This window comes from Saccostrea echinata, unplaced genomic scaffold, assembly GCF_033153115.1.
Source record: "Saccostrea echinata isolate AGI-Se365-2 ecotype Australia unplaced genomic scaffold, CSIRO_AGI_Sech_v1 ptg000001l, whole genome shotgun sequence".
NCBI lineage: Eukaryota > Metazoa > Mollusca > Bivalvia > Ostreida > Ostreidae > Saccostrea > Saccostrea echinata.
The window spans coordinates 3,631,676-3,652,567 of NW_026889750.1; the positions used below are offsets into that span (position 1 = coordinate 3,631,676).

General features: G+C 33.0%; 1 protein-coding gene across 1 annotated transcript; it reads left to right on the top strand.

Annotated features, from left to right (window-relative positions):
* The first annotated feature begins 8,632 nt into the window (after positions 1–8,632).
* Positions 8,633–14,284, top strand: LOC133181762 (mucin-2-like). The gene is made up of 4 exons (XM_061316351.1): positions 8,633–10,582; positions 11,467–11,790; positions 12,302–13,168; positions 14,191–14,284. The coding sequence occupies exons 1-4, from the start codon at positions 8,662–8,664 to the stop codon at positions 14,253–14,255; spliced, it is 3,177 nt and encodes a 1,058-aa protein (XP_061172335.1). The 5' UTR covers positions 8,633–8,661; the 3' UTR covers positions 14,256–14,284.
* Positions 14,285–20,892: the final 6,608 nt, after the last annotated feature.

Below are 20,892 nucleotides of genomic sequence, written 5' to 3' on the forward strand. Positions count from 1 at the left end.
TAAATAACACATTTTTTAAAACACAAATTAGCAATATATCTAGTAGATTTTATTTGAATAATGAGTGGAGAATTTGTAACATTTTATAATATTTAATGTTATTTAACGAATTTAATTCATCATTGTCCTGTGAATAATCTGAAATAATTTTATGGATCTTTTAAGAAAAACAAAAAACATTTTTATATCATACAGGCACGTACAAAGTCAGATTCTGAAGAAAAAATGTATTTCACAATAAGGTTCTTTTTAATTAGGTAAAATTTTATTCTCTCTGAGGACTTCATCCTCTTTCAAATATCCACCACTCTAAAGAATTCCTACACGCCCAAAGACATTGCTTAGCAACCGAAATACAAGCTGATGCATGTGCTGTCAGGTTAGCGACGATGAATTTCATAAGAGTATGAATTCCTCGTGATATAACTATGAATGACAAACTTAATTGACCTTATGTAAGATTTCGTTCTATATTGAATAATGTTGGCGATAAAATAAAGGAGCAGATACCATCCCTGTTGTTTATAACGTATTCTTTTAAAACGTAGAAATAAGAAATATTCAACCCAGTGAAGTGATGGTTCTCATTCCAGTTTTCTATTTTAAAATTATAAAACCCTTCCCTAGCAGTTTGAGGGTAAGATAGCAAACCAAAAGTTGGGGGGTAAAGTCCTGGCTCAAATTTTCATAGATTTTATATGCAATTTTTTTTTTACCAACAAAATAAGAAAAAAAAGAGAAAAAGTTTACCCCTGACTTGCGGAACCGCCTCCTTCTTTCCACAAAAACATCCTGCAGTAAAATAAACCCAGCCCACATAAACAGTTTAATATAGATAAAAAGGATCTTTCATTAATAATCTTGTCAGACAATGCTTGGAATCCAAATCGCAATAAAAATAGTCTTTTGGAATTTCAAAAGAGTTTATTATGATGAATTAAGAATATACCTATAAATAAATTGTTAATGTTGTCAATAGGAAGAACTTATTATTACAAATTGTACCCACGAACTCGTGACATTTGAACGACCGACCAAAAAAATATGTATACAATCGCCACTGATCGTTTTGCGTGAAGTCAGATTGATCAATAAAAATTTAATTTATTTCCGAAGTCTTCTTTTCCCTGTGCACACATAATAAAAATAAAGATGAAAGTTATTAGTGGACAAATGAAATTGATCTTCGAAGGAAAACATCGCATACAGAAAACCCATGACACTAGATTGATGGCTTTATGATTGAACAACATTGTGTGAATTGATTAAAAGTTATATGATACAAACAAAAAATTGATGCTTGGATTGGTATCTATTTTTGGACCTATAATGGTTGTAAATAATGCAAATAATAAATTTTCTAAAATATTAAGAAATTGAAAAATCTACTTAAATCAGCAATCCTTATTAATTTATACAACTTTTTGTCATTTTAAATACAATTTTTGTGAGACTTTGAATGAAAAATTAAAAACTAAAAATTGCTGTTAAAAATAATCATTTTACTTTCATAAGCTGTTATTTTCAAGATTTTTTTAATAAAAGTTTCTATCTTTTGTTCCTTAAAAAATTATAACACAAACAAATTTATCTTTCAGAATTCAACTATCTTTGTTTAAATAGGTGCCCCTCACTAAAGAAGTGATATCGCTTTAGTTAACAACTTTATGCTTGTCCAAACCATAAAATTTAGTGAATAGTGGGAATATGATTCTATACAATTCAATATAATTCTTGAACAGCTTTAGAAATATTAAAACGAAAAAAATTCTGGGAGAATTCTCAATTGTCAGTTTTTACAGTTTACACAATTAAAATTTCCCTGAAAGAAATGACGAAAAAGCAATGTAACTCTTCTGTGTTGGAGATAAAAAATTGTTTGTGGTATGTCTCTTTAACTGCATCATCTTCTGCTTGCGAAACATTTTAACTTACATAAAACTGCATTGTCCTTAAAGTGCTCTTATTGATGCATCATTATACAGACATAACCATATATCAGTTAGCCGTCAAACAAATGATAATGTTTGTTCCTGGTCCAATTTAACAATGCAACAGACATGTAAACCTGTCGACATAGCAATCACACCCGAAAAACAGACATAAAACACACACACAAATTGTCATTATGTAAACAAGTGTGTTTCTGCACAGCAGCTTACAACAGCTTTGATGACAGGTCTTTAAGACAATAGGTGGCAATGTAGCACCGCCCCGGGACACAATAAACGTCAGAGCAGACGGTCCGGCCGTGCCGTCAGATCTGTCGGAAGACTCAAGGCTTGTAACTCAACAGAGTATCAATATCACGCAAAAGACAGAGGAGTTGGTCACTCTATCAATGGGGCACATTGTTACCTAGTCTTACTAATGTTTAAGATAATGGTAATACTTATTATTTGACATGAAGGAACGTTTACTTGCAGTGCCTAACGTGTAGGCTTTGAGCCGTAACCCAAATTATATTTCATAAAAATTGAAAAAAATTTTAAAAATTCAAATTGATGAACTTTTTTTAAATTCAGTGCAAGGATGACACGATTTTGGATTTATTTTCTAGGAATATTTCTTCTGTGTTTCGGTAAGTGTATTTGCTTTTGAACTTTGTAGATAAAAAGTGCAATTTAGGTTTTACTTTGACATCTTATATTGGTGATAATTAGCGGTATATAGTTTTAGATATTTGGCGGCTTTTACCGAAGACAAAATAAGTAAAGTATGCGTAACCATGTTCTATGTTTTACACTTAAATTGCTATCAATACTTATAATAAATAGAGAAAAGCTATCGACTTAATATTCTTCGTAAGGAACTATACTTATGAATAAATTTGGTTTTCTCCAAACAGTTGCCTTCAAAACACAATAATTGTGTTGAGTTGCAATACTAGGTAACTTTGTCAAAAGCATACAATGAAATTAAATTGGCAAAGAACAACAGTGTTGCAAAATCTTTTAAAAGCTAGAATGTTAATCGACTACTCTCCAGAAAGGGAAAAAAATCAATTGCACTATGCATTAATTGACTTCTTCCTAGCAACGAAAAAAAATCATTGCAAAAGTTAGTGTTGAAGATAAGCAATGAAAACAATCTAGTATTCTGATACGCAAAAAGAAAGTCATGTTTTGATAAAGTATGCGGAAATCAGACCGCAAACTCAGCCATATTAACGGTCAAATCACCTCATGATTGGCTTTCAATGCCCGTTTTTGGTTGACCATCATCAAAGGGTCTCTCACGATACATACACAGTATATGATATACAAGTCACGTGTTTGGTCAATGACTTCGTGATTAGCAATTTTAAATTTAGACGTGTTGACAAAGTTACACCGAAGGGGGAGGGAATAATAATGATTTTTAAAAGTGGCAGTATTTCTTTAATAAACCCCCTTCCTATGCAAAGTGAAAGACCCAACCATTAATTAAAGAAATATTTGGAAATCATATGCCGAAAAAAAAATCGTTAAAACTTTTTGGAATGACGATGTATAACTGAAAGTACACCAATTGAAATTCCCATTATATTTTGTGGTTTATTACTGACTTTCTGGTAGAAATTCTAAAAGGTTTGTATTCATATAAAGGTATGTAATATCAATAAAACGTCACTGGCTTTTTACCCTAAAAAATGCTCTTTAAGCAAATCTTCACCCTGTCTCAGGAAGATGTAGGTGGAATACCAACAAGTTTTGTACCAAAAGGTGGCCAGCATTGCCTCTCGCCACCTGCAGAAACATTTATGGTGGAAGGTTCACACTGGCCGCTTGGAAACAAGTTGTAGGAGTCCTGAGTCGTAAACATATCTCGCATTATTGTCCTGCGTTCATTTGAACTCTCATCCATTGACCATAAACGTCATGTACCATTCGTTCCACAGCTTGATTGAAGCAATGCAAACTATTTCTTGTAACAAAAGATTTCTTACGTATATATATATTTTTTCTTCTTAATGTAATACTTTTTATGAAAGTGATTGTGTTTGTGTAATGGACGGGAAACAACTTATCAATAGCCCTTGGTGAACCTTTCATACTATGTGTATTCTTGTGAGAAAAGTGTTTTTTAAAAGAAGTCTTATATGTATCTGAATTATTTGTACAGGATTGTTCTTCTAGGTTTTCTTAAAACGTTTCAATTATCTTTTGCAGCTCTGTCACAAGCAAATCGTAAGTACATGTTTCACCTTTCGGTAAAAAAAGCAAACATACATTATCCTCCAACAAAATCAATTTTAAAATGAAATCTGGTCTTATGACTCTTTACACCTCAACTTTCATTTTTCAAATAAAGGTTTGCGGAGAATAATGTTTCATTTTATTTCAATAGGTATTTGTGTTATACAATATACTTAAAACTCTAATATATCACTAAATTTATATTTTCATTTCAGATTTAACAAGAAACAGAACAGTTAGTAAGTTTTTATCCAATCAAAATTTCTTAAGGTTCATCAATACTCTAAGGGGAATAACTCTTAGTGAGATAAATGTGTACTATTCTTATAAATTTGTCAAGTTGAAATGTTTCATTTCTCAAATTTTGTCCCGCAAACTATGCTTAAATTGTGAAAATACTGAATTCTACTTATAAAATACATATCTTTTGGAAAATAACAAGCATTAAAGCAACATATTATATGTGAACAGGGGGCTTATGAACATTAAAAAGAAACATTTGTATGTTTCTAAATTCAAAATTGACCTTATAATAGTACAAAATATTTCGAAATTTGCAGCGCGAGATCAACTATTACGTAGAAGAACATTAATCACAGGGAGAACAAATGGTAACAGTGCCATCCAAAGAGGCCGAGGGAATCTGAATGGAAGAGCGGGATCAACAGGAACTCTGACAGGAACTGTCGGAACACCTCGGGCAGGTCTCCCAGGAGCAACTGCGGCCTCTCAGAGGGAAATTGACAGAGTCATTCTTACCCCAGTGCAAGATGGTGCCGTTCGATCTCTTAGGAATCTTTTAAGTACTAGAAGAGGTCGAGGGAATCCGAGGCTCATTGGTAAACTCTTCAACAACTGTCGCCATATGTTGAAGTTTACTTGCATATTTTGTATTGATTTTAATAAAAACGTAGTTATCTTTAGGGGAAGTGTCTTAATTATATATAATTCTAATGAAATTAAATTTGCTTTACTTCAGGATTTCTCATCCCAAGAGCAGACGGTAGAACTCAGTTGAGATTGATGAGAGGCAAGTTCAAAGGAGTTAATTAGAAAAGCCAGTTGCAATAGTCTTCATATTATGTAGAGCTTTTTTATCATGTAGAACTTGCTTTATATAACTTTAGAGTATCTGTGGTTGGCTCACCAGTTTTGACATTGTCAAACGCACATGCCTCTACACATACCAAAATGAATAAAGTACAAATACTTTGACTTTCATGTTTAAGGTTTAGAATTAAATGATATAAAAGTTGTAAATGTGCTTTATGATTTTTACATCGTAGCCATAAAATATACATTGTGACCATAAATGTACTTGATATATTCAATCACAGATGCTTTCATTTTAGAATAATATAACCATAGGAATTTTATAGCCAAGTAATCAATATCTAGTGTAGCTATAATGTAGTTACTTAGATGTAGCTGCTATGAAACGTTGTAATGATTCAAAGCTATGGTAGGACTTATAGCGTCTTAGATTATGCTAGCGAAAGTTGACCGCTCCACAATATATTAAAATGTGCTTATTACATTAACACTAAAATTTCTATTCTAGGAGCTGAACGATTCTTAAGAAATGGCCGAGGAGGTAATCTTGTTGCACGGGAGTTGACTTTAAGCATGAAAAGACGCTTCATGATCATTAATTAGAATATCCCAATTAATCAATACTGTGTTTAAATGCACTTAATTTGAGTATAAAACAACAGTATTTTCAAATTTAAAAATGATGTCGGGCACAGCAATCCGGAAAAAAATATGAATTCTATTTTTTCATAAAGTATCTCTGTAGAATTTTTTCATAAAGTCTGTCTGTAGAATTCAGCTATTATAGACAATGAAAACATCAGTCTCATAAAAACACTAAGCAATTTACATGAAAACGATTTTGATGTTGCCATCAAAAAATCTGAGCAGTATCCCCAGTACTAGTGTACTTTGATATATACACCCTTTTTATGGTCATCCAGCGTCTGTTTTAAGGTGATTAATTTGCAGCTAATAGCTCATCCAGACGTCGTTTTATGACTTGTCTCCCTCTGCATTGTTGGAATGTTATTAAACATTGATTGTTAGAAAATTACGAGTATATACAGCATCGCCACTGGAAGGCTGAAGAAAATCAGAAGATTAAAGTGGTTTTTATGTACTTGTATCAATAAGCATTTTAATTCCTTAAAAAGTACAAATGCAAAGTCTATATTTTCAGATTCGTGGTAAAATGTCTTCTTCTTCTTTTTTTAAAAATCATGTTTATTTTATTTTTTGATTGAATTAATTTTAATCTAATACATCGTCCCTTTATCTTAAAATAAAGAATAAAAGTGGCAATTTATTTTCAAAATCTGTGATCAAAAAGGAAATATAATTACACAAATATTGTTTACGTTGATATCAAAGTTAGGGGAAATTTGAGTTTTCATGCTAAAATATCAAAATCATGTGATTTTGAATACAGTATGGTAATAATATTTTAAAGCAATGCTTTAATACGTTATTGACATACTCATTCTTCTTTTTGCAGACAACCGAGGTAATCGCGTGAGTATGAATGAGCTGCCTTTTAACATCAGGACCATTGTTGCAGCAGCAAGGCGTGCCAATCTTCTTCCTTCCAGAAACGGAACTAGAGGTAAATAACGCGAAGAACCAAAACCAACAGAGTTTGTTTTTTTTTTCAGTTTTATTTCTTTTTTAAAAATACTTCTCTGAACCTTTTTGGGAAAAAAAGAATGAGATAGTCCTCATTAGTATTCTAACTCCAAATCTTTAGGACTTTATATGTAAAAGATGTAAAATATATAAAATATAATAATAATATATAAAATATGTAAAAGATGCTAAACTTGGAGAATCATTATGTATCTTTGCTTTTAGGGAAAAGTAAATATACTGTAGATAAATACTGTACATACTAAGGCATATACTTTAGTATATGTATATTAGTAAATGAATACATAAATAAATGATGAATAGTTATAATTCTTTCACATCACTATTCAGGTTCCGTTAAATTTGATCAGTTCCCAAACACAATACAATTTAACGACATCCTATATAAGATAAAGAGTAAACGTTTTTGTAACGTTTCTGTTTATCTGTTTAGTAAGGAATAGAACTCCTCCAATAGTTGTTCTCCGATCTCCCAACAGAGGTAAGGCGCGGTTTACAGGTTGTATATTATGGGAAAATGTTGAATATATATACACAAGCATTTGGGTGAAGTAAAATATATACCCATCTGTGTAATGACATTTTTGTATTTTTAAAAAGTTTAATATGAATGTCATGTTCAATTACTAAAAACTTAAGTTATTGTTTTTTTAAATAAACCTGTAGCCAAAAATGTTTAAAAAGTTTTTTTTTTTATTACTTGTAGTTAGGTAATAAAATATAACCATATATTTAACACACAGTTTACATTAGTACTAAAACAGAGCGTCTATGTGTTCTGTATTGATGCATGGATTGCTCAGAAAATATATATCATTAATAGAACTTTTTGGGGGTTTTAAATAAGTATTATACAGATAACAATTTACTTGCAATTTGAACTGAGTACGAATTCTTATATGGCTAAAATATTGAAAATATTGTGGGTTTCAGTATATTTCTCTAGACATATATGCATGCTTAAACAAATATTTTAAAGTTGCAATACGCTTCATATTCAAATATTTGCATGCAAGCATGTATTGGCTGGAACTGGTCTTTTAAAAATGGTTTCAGAATTTTTGAGCACGAATACATGGATAAATAAACGACAGAAGATTAAAAAAAATTATTTTGGTTGTCTCAAGCACTTAAGAAATAAACGATTCATCCATTTGATAGGTCTACTCAATTTATTTTTTCAGGATTTCAACAGTCCAGAAGAATAGCAACAGTCGGAGGTTTGGGAAGGGGACAAAACGGAAATCCAGATACACAAGGAAATTCTGAACCAGATGCTGGAGGAGAGACTATTAAGCAAAGGACTGTGAACATCGAAGTCAATGTACAAAGTCCAGACACACCTACGCCAAGTCCCACGCCTCAAAACCCGAACCCAACAGCCACAAACCCTGGAATGTTGAATCCGACGATGATAAATCAACAACCCGGATTTATGAACAGTATGGGTGCAGGTGCTTTCAATCCTTTTCCAAATCAAAGACAGCAACCTGGAATAAATGGGATGAATGGATTCACTAGGTTTAACCCAACAAATTCCAGAAATAGTAATGAAAATAATAACAGACCATCAGATGATAGAAGTTCATCAAATTCAGGGGGCGGAAATATCAATATTGGACTTGGTATTGGTGTTGGTTCTTCATCTCCAGTTGTGCCACCGAAACCTGCTTCTACAAAAACGCCTGCTCCTTCACAGTTCGGTGGTGTACAAAACGTTGCTCAAAATGTACAACCCACTCCGCCTAATCCTTTCCAACAAAGGTTCAATAATCAGCAGGGTGGAACGAATCCTTTTGATCCGATGAGTTTTCCAGGAATACCCCAAACTGGATTTCCTGGCAGTTCACAAACTGGCTTTTCTACAAACGATCAATCTGCTTTCCCATCCAATCAAATCAGTTTTCCTACAAATCCACAAACTGGCTTCCCATCAAACAATCAATTTCAGACAAATACAAACAACCCCTCTGCCCCCACTCTCCAAAGATTTGATCAACAGCCCCCTGCTCTTCCCGGATCTGTATCTACAAGCAACTCTATGCCTTGGAATACTTTTCCGACTAATGCTGGAAGCTTTGGACAAGATACAGGTTCTTTAGCAAACACTAATACCTTAATAAATAATAACCAAAATAATTTATTTGCTAACAATATGCAACGCTCAAATGTTAATGGCATGCAAAGACAAAGAAATTCACTTGAGCAAACTATTGGCATGGTCCAAGCAAATCAATTTAATACGATGCAACCTCAACAGTTTAATAATCTCACATCTAACCAGAATTTCGCGAATTCTCAATTGCTTAATTCTCAAACTTCAACAGGATCAATAGGCTCGGCTGTTGATGGTTTCGGCAGAGTGCAAAATCCCAGTTTTCTTCATAATGCTGGAAACGCAATCCAACAAGGATCATTAATGGGAGGTGATCCGACAATTGGTGAACCGATGATAATCGATAATGGTGGACGAACAACCGTTGTGGTGGATAATATAACATTTACGGGAGTCCTTCCACCAGGACCACCTGTAATAAGGACACAAGTGATAAATGGAAAAGGCTCAGTGCATTTAAATCCATTAGTTTCTTCTAGGGCAGCTACAGATTCATTTGGAAGAAATTTTCCAACACAACTGCAGTTCTCAAATCCAAATGACCTGAATTCAATAAATCAGAATTTCCCATTGAGTGCAGAAAATAACCAAATATTTCCTAATCAACAATTATTAGGAATACAGGCAACACAAGGTACTAAAAGTCCAGTTGAACCCCAAATGAACCAAGATACCTCTTTCGGGACTCCTACTTCAATATTTGTTAATACCTCGGGTCTCCTCAATCTCACCAAACCTCAAGGAAATGTCGACATGTCATTATTATCAAATAACTCTACTCTTTTAGCATCTAATGCAACTAACCAACAACAAATGATAGATATTTCGATACCCCTTAATACTAATCCCATATTAGCAACTAGCAATAATATAGGAACAGCATTGTCGGGGAGTAATGTAGGCATAGATTTGGGTAAAGGTACCTCCTCAAGCAACATTTTGCCGTCTGGAATCAACATAACTGGAATAGAAGGAACAGGACCAATTGATGCACATGGGCACGCAGGTGACCAAGTATTAGTTGACACAAGTTCCATTTCTGTGCAACCACATGCCTTTATGACTTCAACTCTCCCGAGTGTAGACTTGCAAGGTTTATCTACCACAAAGCCATCAAATATCATTGTGAATGAGCCGCAAATCCAAGTTGTTGATGGTATTCCCCAGGAATTTGGAACGTCTTCTACAATCGCTGGAAAAATTCCTAAAGAAATGTCTTCTACAGTTACTGGGGGTATTTCTGAAGGAATATCATTAACAAAAACTGGAAATATCCCCACAGAATTGTCTTCTACGATAACGGAAAACGTACCAATGAAACCTTCTTCAGCAATAAGTGGAAATATCCCTACTGGAATCTCGTCTTCACTAGTTGGAAATGTCACTGATCGTGTAGGTCAAATACAAGGTGATGTTCTGCAAGCAAAAGCTCCACAAGTAACTGATAATGTTCCATCTTCTGTAGAGCTTAATCCAATGCAAAATAATCAATTGTTAGAACTGCAACGCCAACAACAAATTCTACAGATGCATAGATTGGCACTTTTGAGAAGAAGAGAGGAACAGCTCAATACATTAAGAAAACAATTACTTCAAATCGAACTCACAGGTACTTTTTTCCATAATTTATTCATGAATTAATTTTTTTAAACATTCTAACTCAAAATAATGCTTGTGTACGCGATCTCAGTACAATGAAAACTTGTCATAATTATCCATTTTTTTCCAAGAAGAAAAATCTGATGATATGGAAAAATAAACAGTAAAAAATACAAGTTTTTCAAGATAATTATGACAATATCGATTAATAATCAAGGCGTTTGCAAATGTCACTATGAATATCTAATGTCATTGATATAAATCATAGAAAGATGTCTAAGAATAGACGGGCATGAAAACTACACGGAAGATGTAAAATGTCACGATTCGTGAATATGAATTGGTTAGTGACCCACATTACGATTGCTAAATGACTTTCGTACAATAAAAATGATATACACTACATTATTTACAGAAAACGTTAGACATCCCCCAATTCATAGGCAATAGTTTTGTATTTTCTGTCAGAAAATGGATAATCAGAAATTATTCATAAAACTTGCACGTCAATCGGATCATTAATGTAATGACATGCAAATACCTTACTTGTTGTTTTAAATAATAAACAAAAAGTAATGCACTGTCTTTCAGATTTTTTTCCTTTCTATTTCTTTTGTCTTTGTACTTCTGTCATCTGAAATGCATGAAAGGTAACTGAGAATTAAATTTGTTGAGCTGATTTTTTTTTTTTTTTTTTTTTTTTTTTGGGATGTCCTATAAGATTTCTGTACCTTATCATTTAATATGTAATTCACTATTAGAAATTACGAAGGCAGATAATTTATATACATGTACTAATTTCAAAGACAGATTTCTGTCTTTTCTTGCTTTTGTCATCTTTTCATGCAATCTCAGAGAAACAACATTAATGTCAAATACATTAAATAATTATAGGCAACAAGAGACAACCAGTGCAACGAAACCCTTTGACTCCAGTGAAGACGAAAGACATGAGGATTTTAGAGAACATCAAACCAGCAGCTACGGCACCGAAGACCACTGCATCATCAACAGTCGCCTTTATGAATGTGGATTCATTAAGATCTCTCATAGAAGAAATTCTTCATGGTTTCTTCAAGAAGCAAAATATTCTTGCGGGATTAAGTGTTCCCTCTAGTGGTAGTACATCTATTGTTGACATATCCAAAAGCAGTCCACCGAACCCAAACAAAGTACCAAGAATGGATCCAAACTCTTTACAACTGAATGTTGTTCCAGGTAAGATTTTGAAACTTTTATCTGTTTTTGTGTCCAGTTTATGAATTTTTGATGCAGAAGTACATGTTTAAGGACAATTTCTGCTAACATTAAAAGTACATGTTAAGGACAATTTCTGCTGACATCAAAAGTCTTTACGAGTGAAATTTATTCTTTCTGGATATAAATGTATATCTTATTTTGCAATCCCGGTTGTAGCGCAAAATTAAAGTCCCCTTATGATTACATTTAAATAAGTTTTGATGAATTCACTGATATATTGTTACTTAGTTTTACATGAGAACCATCAGGTAGGTTGCGATAAATGTAATGTCATTTACAAAATATTACTAGTATCTACTCTATTTAATTAGATGCAGTACGTTGAGTATTTATATGTATGTTGCATGATTTTGTTCATTGCCTTTAATCAAATATATGCCATTCATGTTAACATCAGATTATATTTAAGTAGTACAACTTGAACTCCTATAATCAGATTTATAAAATTCAAGTATGTCACATATTACAGTTCAAAAAAGTACTTCTCAACCAGGAATACAACCAACAACTCCAAACAATGTTAAGAACATTGACCCAACAGTCAGTATGGTGGATCCAAATGTAGTACCTTTAACAGAAGCTATTGGAGTGGATCCAAATGCAGCACCTCCAACAGAACCTACCGCGGTAGACCCGAATGCAGTACCTCCAACTGAACCTACCGTGGTGGATCCAAATGCAGCACCCCCGATAGAACCAATTGTAGTGGATCCAAATGCAGCACCTCCAATAGAACCAATTGTAGTGGATCCAAATGCAGCACCTCCAATAGAACCTATTGTGGTGGATCCAAATGTAGTACCTCCTGCAGAACCCACATCCCCACCAGCAACAGATTCAAATACAATTCTTGTGACTGAGCCAAGTGTGCATGCGCATAGTGATATTGTAACAGTGTCTGACTCTTCTGCAACAAATATGCAGGTTACTGAATCGTTTTCAACAATTTTACCTACTACAACTACAGTATTGCCTCCAGTGACATCTCCTATTATAATAGATAGTGTTGGTAACAGCGTGGGTCAACCAAGTCTTTCCGGGCAAAAACGAAATTTATTTCCAGGAGGAATCGCTGTACATCCGGAAATTTCTTCATTTCGAACGCCCAATCTGGCAAATTTTCAACAATCAGCGCCTCCACAACCTCAGTGGAATTTCAATCTTCCTCATCGTGGAGTACATCTGCAGGGAAGAACACGGGGCGGTGTTTCCAGCATTCCTGAAATGATCGGAGGGGATCTTTCAAGTACCAATGCCAGAGTTATTGCTCAACAAAACAGACCCATACATAATTCAAATTTTAATTTGCAATTTAATCGCCGTCTCCAGGACGTAGGTAAATAACATTTTATGAATTCCAGTAATTTATATCAAGTAGTACATTTTTAAGATAAAATTGGAAAAAAAAGATGATAAAAGCACAGCAAGTGCCAATGATTTTTTCGGATCATCACGAATGGGTGCTAATATTTGACATATTATGATTATTGGCAGTAAAGAATTAAAATGGACACAAGAGCAGTGGTATGTAAATACCTTGAGAGATCAAGGATGAATGTTAACAATTTTTGGGATTTTCTTTCGCTCATAGATGCTTCACTCACAAAACTTACGGCGGTAATTTTATTGTCTTGTTTTCGTTCTTTTTAGGATAGGAGAAAAGCTTTACATCTTTGTTTAAAAGAGAGTGTGTATCTTCAAATTGAAGTATTTGAAAAACAAGACAAAAAACAAGCTATTATTAAGTTGCAGTGAAGATATTAGATTATATATTGGTCTGCTAGCACCATATAAGTTTACATTTGAGTTTTTTTTCCGGATAAAGCCTTTAAACTTTATTATTCTATTATTCCAGTGTTTGACTAAGGGAAACAGGTAAATCCCCTCCTGGAATCACCTTAAAGGACTTTAATGCAAATTTAGATTTTGGTCACATGATTTTTTTCCTTATATGTGTTTTACCCGAAACCTTGTAGACAGCTTCTCCAATCCCGTGTTCGTGTACTATGTGTTTTTTATGGTTCATTGTATTATTTGCATATTAAAAACCAACAATGTATTGTACCTGTAGTTGCCTGTAGCTCATAGTAAACTAACATATTAATCAAGAGTTCACTTTTTATAAGGAATGTAAAACATTCTCATTTTTAAAAAATATCCATTTGTATGATAAATAAATAGAAAATGATATTGAATTAATATCATGTAAATCTTAACACATTTAATCAATGCAAATGTTTTTGTTTTTGCGACACGTGTGCTAAGATTTTATTTGTCACATTATATTGTTGGATGAATAAAGTTGAAATGATGTGGCAAACCATATATATAATATATTTCTTTTTTTTTTATTTATAGCAATGAGATCAAATGTTAACATACCTCTTGGACGTCCAGGAGGAGTTCCGGTCCCAATGCTGTAGTGACGTCACAGACACTACTTTCATTCTTGAAATGATACAAAGAAGAAATGACGTACGGCAAACAACAAAGAAAACGTCTCTAAATAATTGCCAGTAAACCTGATGTTACTCTCCTGGGTGCACGTCAGCAGCACCTGCTCCAGGTTCCTAGAAGTGTACAAGTGACGAAATATGCGAATTCCCTTTCCAGTGAATGGACCATAAAAGTGGGACGTTAAATTTAGATTCAATATTTCACAACTTTAATTTTTCATTTGTTTCCAAACATTACAAAAAAAGCTTTATTAGGGGCATTCTTACGTTCACCTTAATCAATTCATTCATCAAGTCATTTCCGGTCCCACCGTGAAAAATCTTGTCATGTCTCGAGCGATCGAGGCGCGGACAACGAAGAGCTACAGGAGACATTATTATAAATGTATATACAATGTATATAAAAATCTCAGTATCATATACTTTGGAATCACATGACTATGATATCCCATTACATTAAAATGAATGAAAGAGTAAAAATGAGATATAAACTGTGTTAGCATGCAAATATTTCACCATGTGAATATAGCAATCATTTGAAGTGGTTCAAGATACTTGTAATTATAATGTCCTTTCATGAAAATAAAATAAAAACGAAAATTATTTATTGAGTTGTTTCAATGCCTGTGCCTCAAATTAAAATATTGAGTTAGTTTACCTGAAATGTGACATACGTGTATTTACATACTTGTATCACATTGTGAATTACAAGGAAATAATCTACTAGTAATATAGTTAACCCTAAAAGGATCTGTCATCTATGTGTATGATGTCTGCCTGTCTGTTTTGTACTTTCAAAAATGATGTTCCGGTGAGCAAATTTTGAAGACGATTTCACTGAAAAGCGTGTTTAATAAGGATCGCTTCTCGGTTTTCTCAGGCTTGGCTTAATGTACATGTGACATTGAAATAAACTTTATAAATGCCCGTGTTTCTAATGAAATTTTAAAATTCATTTCTGAAAAAACGGAAATAAAAAAGACAAACATAACAAAATTAAAGTTGAAATAACAATTTTAAACTGCTTCCGCCAACAAATGTTTCAAATGCTCGAAATGCCTTATTTTGTCTCAGAATCGGAAAATGTAACTGAGGTCATCAGCATTTAAACAACTTTATTAGGATAATAAAGCAATAAATAAATTTCTTAATAATATTTCACAACAGATTGTTCACTTTATTGAATATCAGATTTACAGAAAACCGGCGCCGTTTGGAATATTTTTTGTGTTGTTTGTAACTTAAAATTTTCTTTTAAGAATGATACTACTCTATAAATGACATAAGATTGAAGGCTTTCGTTCAATTTTTCAGTTGTGAAGTTATCACATTTACAAGGTAAGATTTTTTTTAATGATAATGAATGTCAATGTTATCATTTGACATTAACATGACGAAAAATTATCTCAATATTAAGTGACATTGTCTTTTACATCTTCTATAGATAAAAAAGAATTTTAGTAAATTAACATTGAAAGCTTAACAAATCTTATATCGATTAAGCGCAGAAACTGTTCAACCTCTTCAACTCTTTCAAGCATTCCCAATGGCTTTATAAAATATAACTGGCTATCAAGATTACAGTAATTGCAGAATGATATCTGCCACATGCCTTTTAACCATGGAACATATTTTCTCCAGAGTTTGAGAGATAAAATTCTGCTAATTAGAACATTCTTATAAAATTCTATAAACATGTTAAGTTTGACTTTTTCATTAGTTAAGTACAAATCAGTATAAATCTCACTAAATTATTGGTGTTTTTTAAAAGCATGGTACTAATATTTGCATACTGAAGCTCGAAGGCTTCACAAATGACCTATCACATAATAATCACATAATATTAACACATAAAAGGGAGGCACATTTTTGCAATTAACACATATAAAATAAATATCATATAATAATTACAATACAGATTGTCTTAGTGATCAACATAACACCTAGCTATGACCATCCAAATAATTAGTAACATGCTTACAACAAATGGAACCAGAGGGTTTTTATTTATAACAAAGGAAGCGAAAGGTAGCACTTTGACTTGAAACTTGACAACAGCAATAAACAGAGTAGGTCTCTTTGTGTGGCAAGTCTTTTTGCAATTGGATTAAAACTCTAAGAGTAGCCTTTTGAAAGAATTTCAATTTCTATTTTAATTTCTATCAATAGTGATTATGGCAACACTTTTCATCAAAATCAATGAACAGAATTTTATATCTCAGTGTAGTCTAATTGTGTAAAAAGTTTAAATGAAATCAAACCAAACGTAGCTGTAGGAAGAGTAGCATTTTGAAACAATTTCAAAGAAATTTCTTAGTGTAGTCTACTACTTTAAAAGAGTAAAAGATTACATTGAAAAAAGACTAATATTGTACGAGTAAGGTTATGAAGAATTTAAAAGTGATTTCTATTTTAAGTACCGTTCACGGTAGCTCAGTTGGTAGAGCGCTCGCTCCGTGATCGGGAGGTCGTGAGTTCGAATCTCGGCCGCGACTGACCTAAGTCGATAAAAAATGGGTAGCAACTGTTCCTTCGCCATGCGCTCGGCACTTTGAATGAAGTGAAAGTTGCGGGTCCTTCGGATGAGACCTTAAAAACCGAGGCCCCGTGTCACGGCAGACGTTGGCACGATAAAGAACTCTAACTGCTCAATGGCCTGAGTGCCGAGTAAAGGTCAAAATTTGAAGCCCTTCACCGGTATATGGTGACGTCTCTATATGAGTGAAAAATTCTCGAATGGGACGTAAAACAGCATACAATCAATCAATCAATCTATTTTAAGTAACCATCGAAACACCGATAATTAAAACAAAAAAAATCAATACAAAGAATTATGTACTGTCATATAGTCTACTTGTTTAGAAACTGAAAATTACACCAAATCTGCAGAAATAGAGTTTTGATAGAATTTCATAGAAATATCCTTTTTAAAGAACCATCGAAGCACCATTCATCGAAATCAAAAACCGATACACAGATCTAGAATTATGTACCTAAGGGTAGTCAACTGGTGTAAAACGATTCATTCAAATCAGACCAAAAAATTTTTTTTAAAGAATTTCACATATTTTCTAGTTTAAATAACGATGGCAACACCGCTCAATAAAATAAAAACCGATACCCGGAATTATGTATCTAAGTGTAATATACTTTTTGAAATCGGACCAAAAACTGCATGTAAGAGGAGTAGTTTACAGATAAACAGACAGACAGATAGATGGACACATTATTATCGCATAAACTCTCCTGATCTTTGACCAGTAGACTAAAAATCATCACTCGATGCTCAAAATGTAGAATACGGAGTTAGCACAAATGCTACATATTTTAGCATGAGTTGATTTTGATTGTAATTGTTTTTTTCAATACTGATGATATGCATATCACATCAATCGTACTTTTCATTATAATTCGCCCTCCCTAGATCCTGAAGTGTATACAGAAATATCTGACACCTTTGGTTGTAACTAAATAAAAAAAAAACCCACTTGATAATAGATGGGTATTTACCCTGAGATAGAGTGTTGTTTTTTATGAGTTGAATGTAGCGTGTTCCCCGTCACGGTCTGCGATGGATTGTTAAGATAACCTTGGCAAGTTTATTAGCTGATGGTTTACGATGGTCGTCTATAAGTAAACGTACACAATCTTACTTACAAAGATAAACAGGGGTGACTTCAAGATATTCATATGTTATTTAATGCAAAAGATGTCCGTCGCTGATAAGCAATAAATTGTTTTTTAAGACAGGAGATATAGTAACTATATATTTTCGAAATAAGCGTACCACCTCTCCAACGAAATATGTGTATCGCTCAAAAAAGTGGAAAACGGTACTTTAACCAAACGGAAATGTGAAGCAGATCATTGCAATGGATTGTTTGTATTTTTTTTTCAAGTAAAGCAATAATCCAATGTAGATCACAATATCTTTTATCCTAGATTTGTTAGCATAAAACATCAGTGGTGTGAACTTAAGATGTTGGGAAAAGAGGATTAGGATGGGGGAACTGAAGAGAAGAGACAAGAGAATGAAGAGACAAATGAATGTCGTATTGTGGACTACACGATCAAAACAACTTTTTAGTATAAAATCAGTATTAAGGACAGATGCTAGAAACAAACTTTTTTTCTTCAAAAATGATGATATAAAGAACTGAGTATATGTTTATTTAAGTAAAATGAATAAGTTTAGCCACAAAATTTTCTATTTTCATTCAATCCTCTTCAGTAACATCCTAAAGAGTGATTTTAAAAAAAAAATCTATATATTTATAAGGGTTACGGTAAAAAGGCAGAAATTTGTACATCATAGATAGTCTATTATTTCTATATATTTTAGAAATTTGATATACTGTATATGCATCATTTACAATCAAAACAGGTCTTGAAATATGTACCGATCCATGCTCCCAATTTTTTGCTTGCAGCATGTCCTTAGTCAAAACCATTGCTTAAATTATGTTTTCCGATGTTTCTTTTGCATTTCCTGACAAAATGCTCATTACTTAAAAAGACAATTTGGACCCTCATAAATTGCAGCGGTTTAGCATTAGAACTTATCTTTATTATTTTTAATTCGGATAAAGTGTGAAGCCTGCAGTGGAACAAGACAATTAAATTTAATTCTAAATTCTCAACAAGAACTCATTAACCGTATTTTCGAAGGGATGTTATTTTTGCTTTATAATAAAAATAATAATAATGCAAACATTTCACGATTTCATGGATATAAAGTGAAAACTTCAGGAAGATGATCGCCATTGAGAATGTATTAATAACTTGAGTACAGGACACCAATGAGAATGTTATCTGTTAACACATGCGGGTCACCATTGAGAATGTTAACTGTTAATACAGATTACATGTACTACGAGGGGTGATCAAAAAGTTCGCAAACTAAATGAATTACTTCCTTAAAAGAAATAAAATGAGGTTTTATTGTTCATTATTTATTAAAATAGCCCTCTCCGATTTTAATGCACATCTGCCATTGTTCTGCCCATGCGCGAATCACGTGATCCAGGGAGTCACGTGACATGCTCCGTAGCGGTCTGTTCACAGAAGCTCTGAGATTTTTCCGAGTGTTATTTTTTTTACCATGTAAGTTATTTTTTTTTATAACAAGAACAGACCATCAGTCAGAAATGGCCAAAACTCGGCAATAGGATGGGTCGATAAGGATATCTCTTCCCAAAATTAGCATGGTGACCATCACAACCCGAGTCCTCTGTCTCAGCAGCGTCATTTATCCAATGTGGAAAAAGTATGGGCGCCCTCTTTTTTTCCTATTTCATATGTTTAAAGTCTAAAGTAAACGATATTTTAGGGATTTAATAATTATATTATTGTTCAGACTTTCTGCTATTTTACTGATTGTAATTTGGCGATCTTTTAAAACAAATTGCTTAACTAAGGACACATCTTTTTACCGGCTTGCTTTCGCTGGGAAATAGATCAAACATCATTTTTAATCATCTCCCTGCCTTCATTAAAACAATCAATCCAATTAATGATTGAACTTCTGGTAAGTCTTTCTTCTTCATAAACCTTGTACAAATTATCATATTCTACTGCAAAGGAATTTCCGAGATATACGTTGAACTATACAGCCGTTCGTTGCTCGAGTACGACGGTGTCAACCATTTTTTGTCACAAGTCACCTACATATAAATCATCATTTTCACATTGTGACGTCACAAACATTATATAACATCTGCTATTTATAGAACATGTGTATGACTATATGTGTTCCAAATTTCATTCTCATCTGAATTGTGGTTTTGTAAATATAGAGATAGTTCGTGAACTTTTTGATCATCCCTCGCATGTAATATATAGAGAACGTATGTAACATTTGGAGAACATGTATATCATAATATGTATTCCTCGAGAACAAAGTTCCGCTTTAGGACACAGAAGTTGACAGTTTCGTGTAAACTCACGGGAGTTTCGCAGTATAATGCAAAGCTGAATGTCTCTCTGTGCAAGTTTAAATTCAAAACACGAAAGTTTCCTGTAAAATCGAGCTAAACAGGCCTTCAGTGAAACAGCAAAATATAAAGAAGAAATACATAAAATACTGTGACCGGTTCATTATATCTTCAAGTATAAATTGTGAGTATTTTTTCGTCTTCATTTTGTTTTATATACATAGATCTAGCTCTGGGTTTTTTTCTTCTCATATTCTCTATTATAGATTATTGCTGCATGTAATACAGTTATGTCGACATGAAACACAAATATGTAAACAAGCTAACATAAACTATATGTTAACAAGCAAGAAAAAAGTGATAGGTAAAAGAATTGATTTTCATCATACCGGTATATAACAAATTGTTACACCCAATATGCGAGATGCAACTTCTTTAAGTTGATATGCAATTCAAATAAGTAGCATGTTGGATGTCACATGTGGGCGATATTTGATATTTAATGAAAATTTTACTATTTCTTACCCTACCATAATTTTCTTGAACATGTACTAGTATGTCAACATAGTTTTGTTGCAAAGTGACATATCTTAATGTTGCATCTCAACACTGACTATCTTGCAACTGGAAATAATCTATAGAAAATAATTCTCATATATAATGGACAAAAA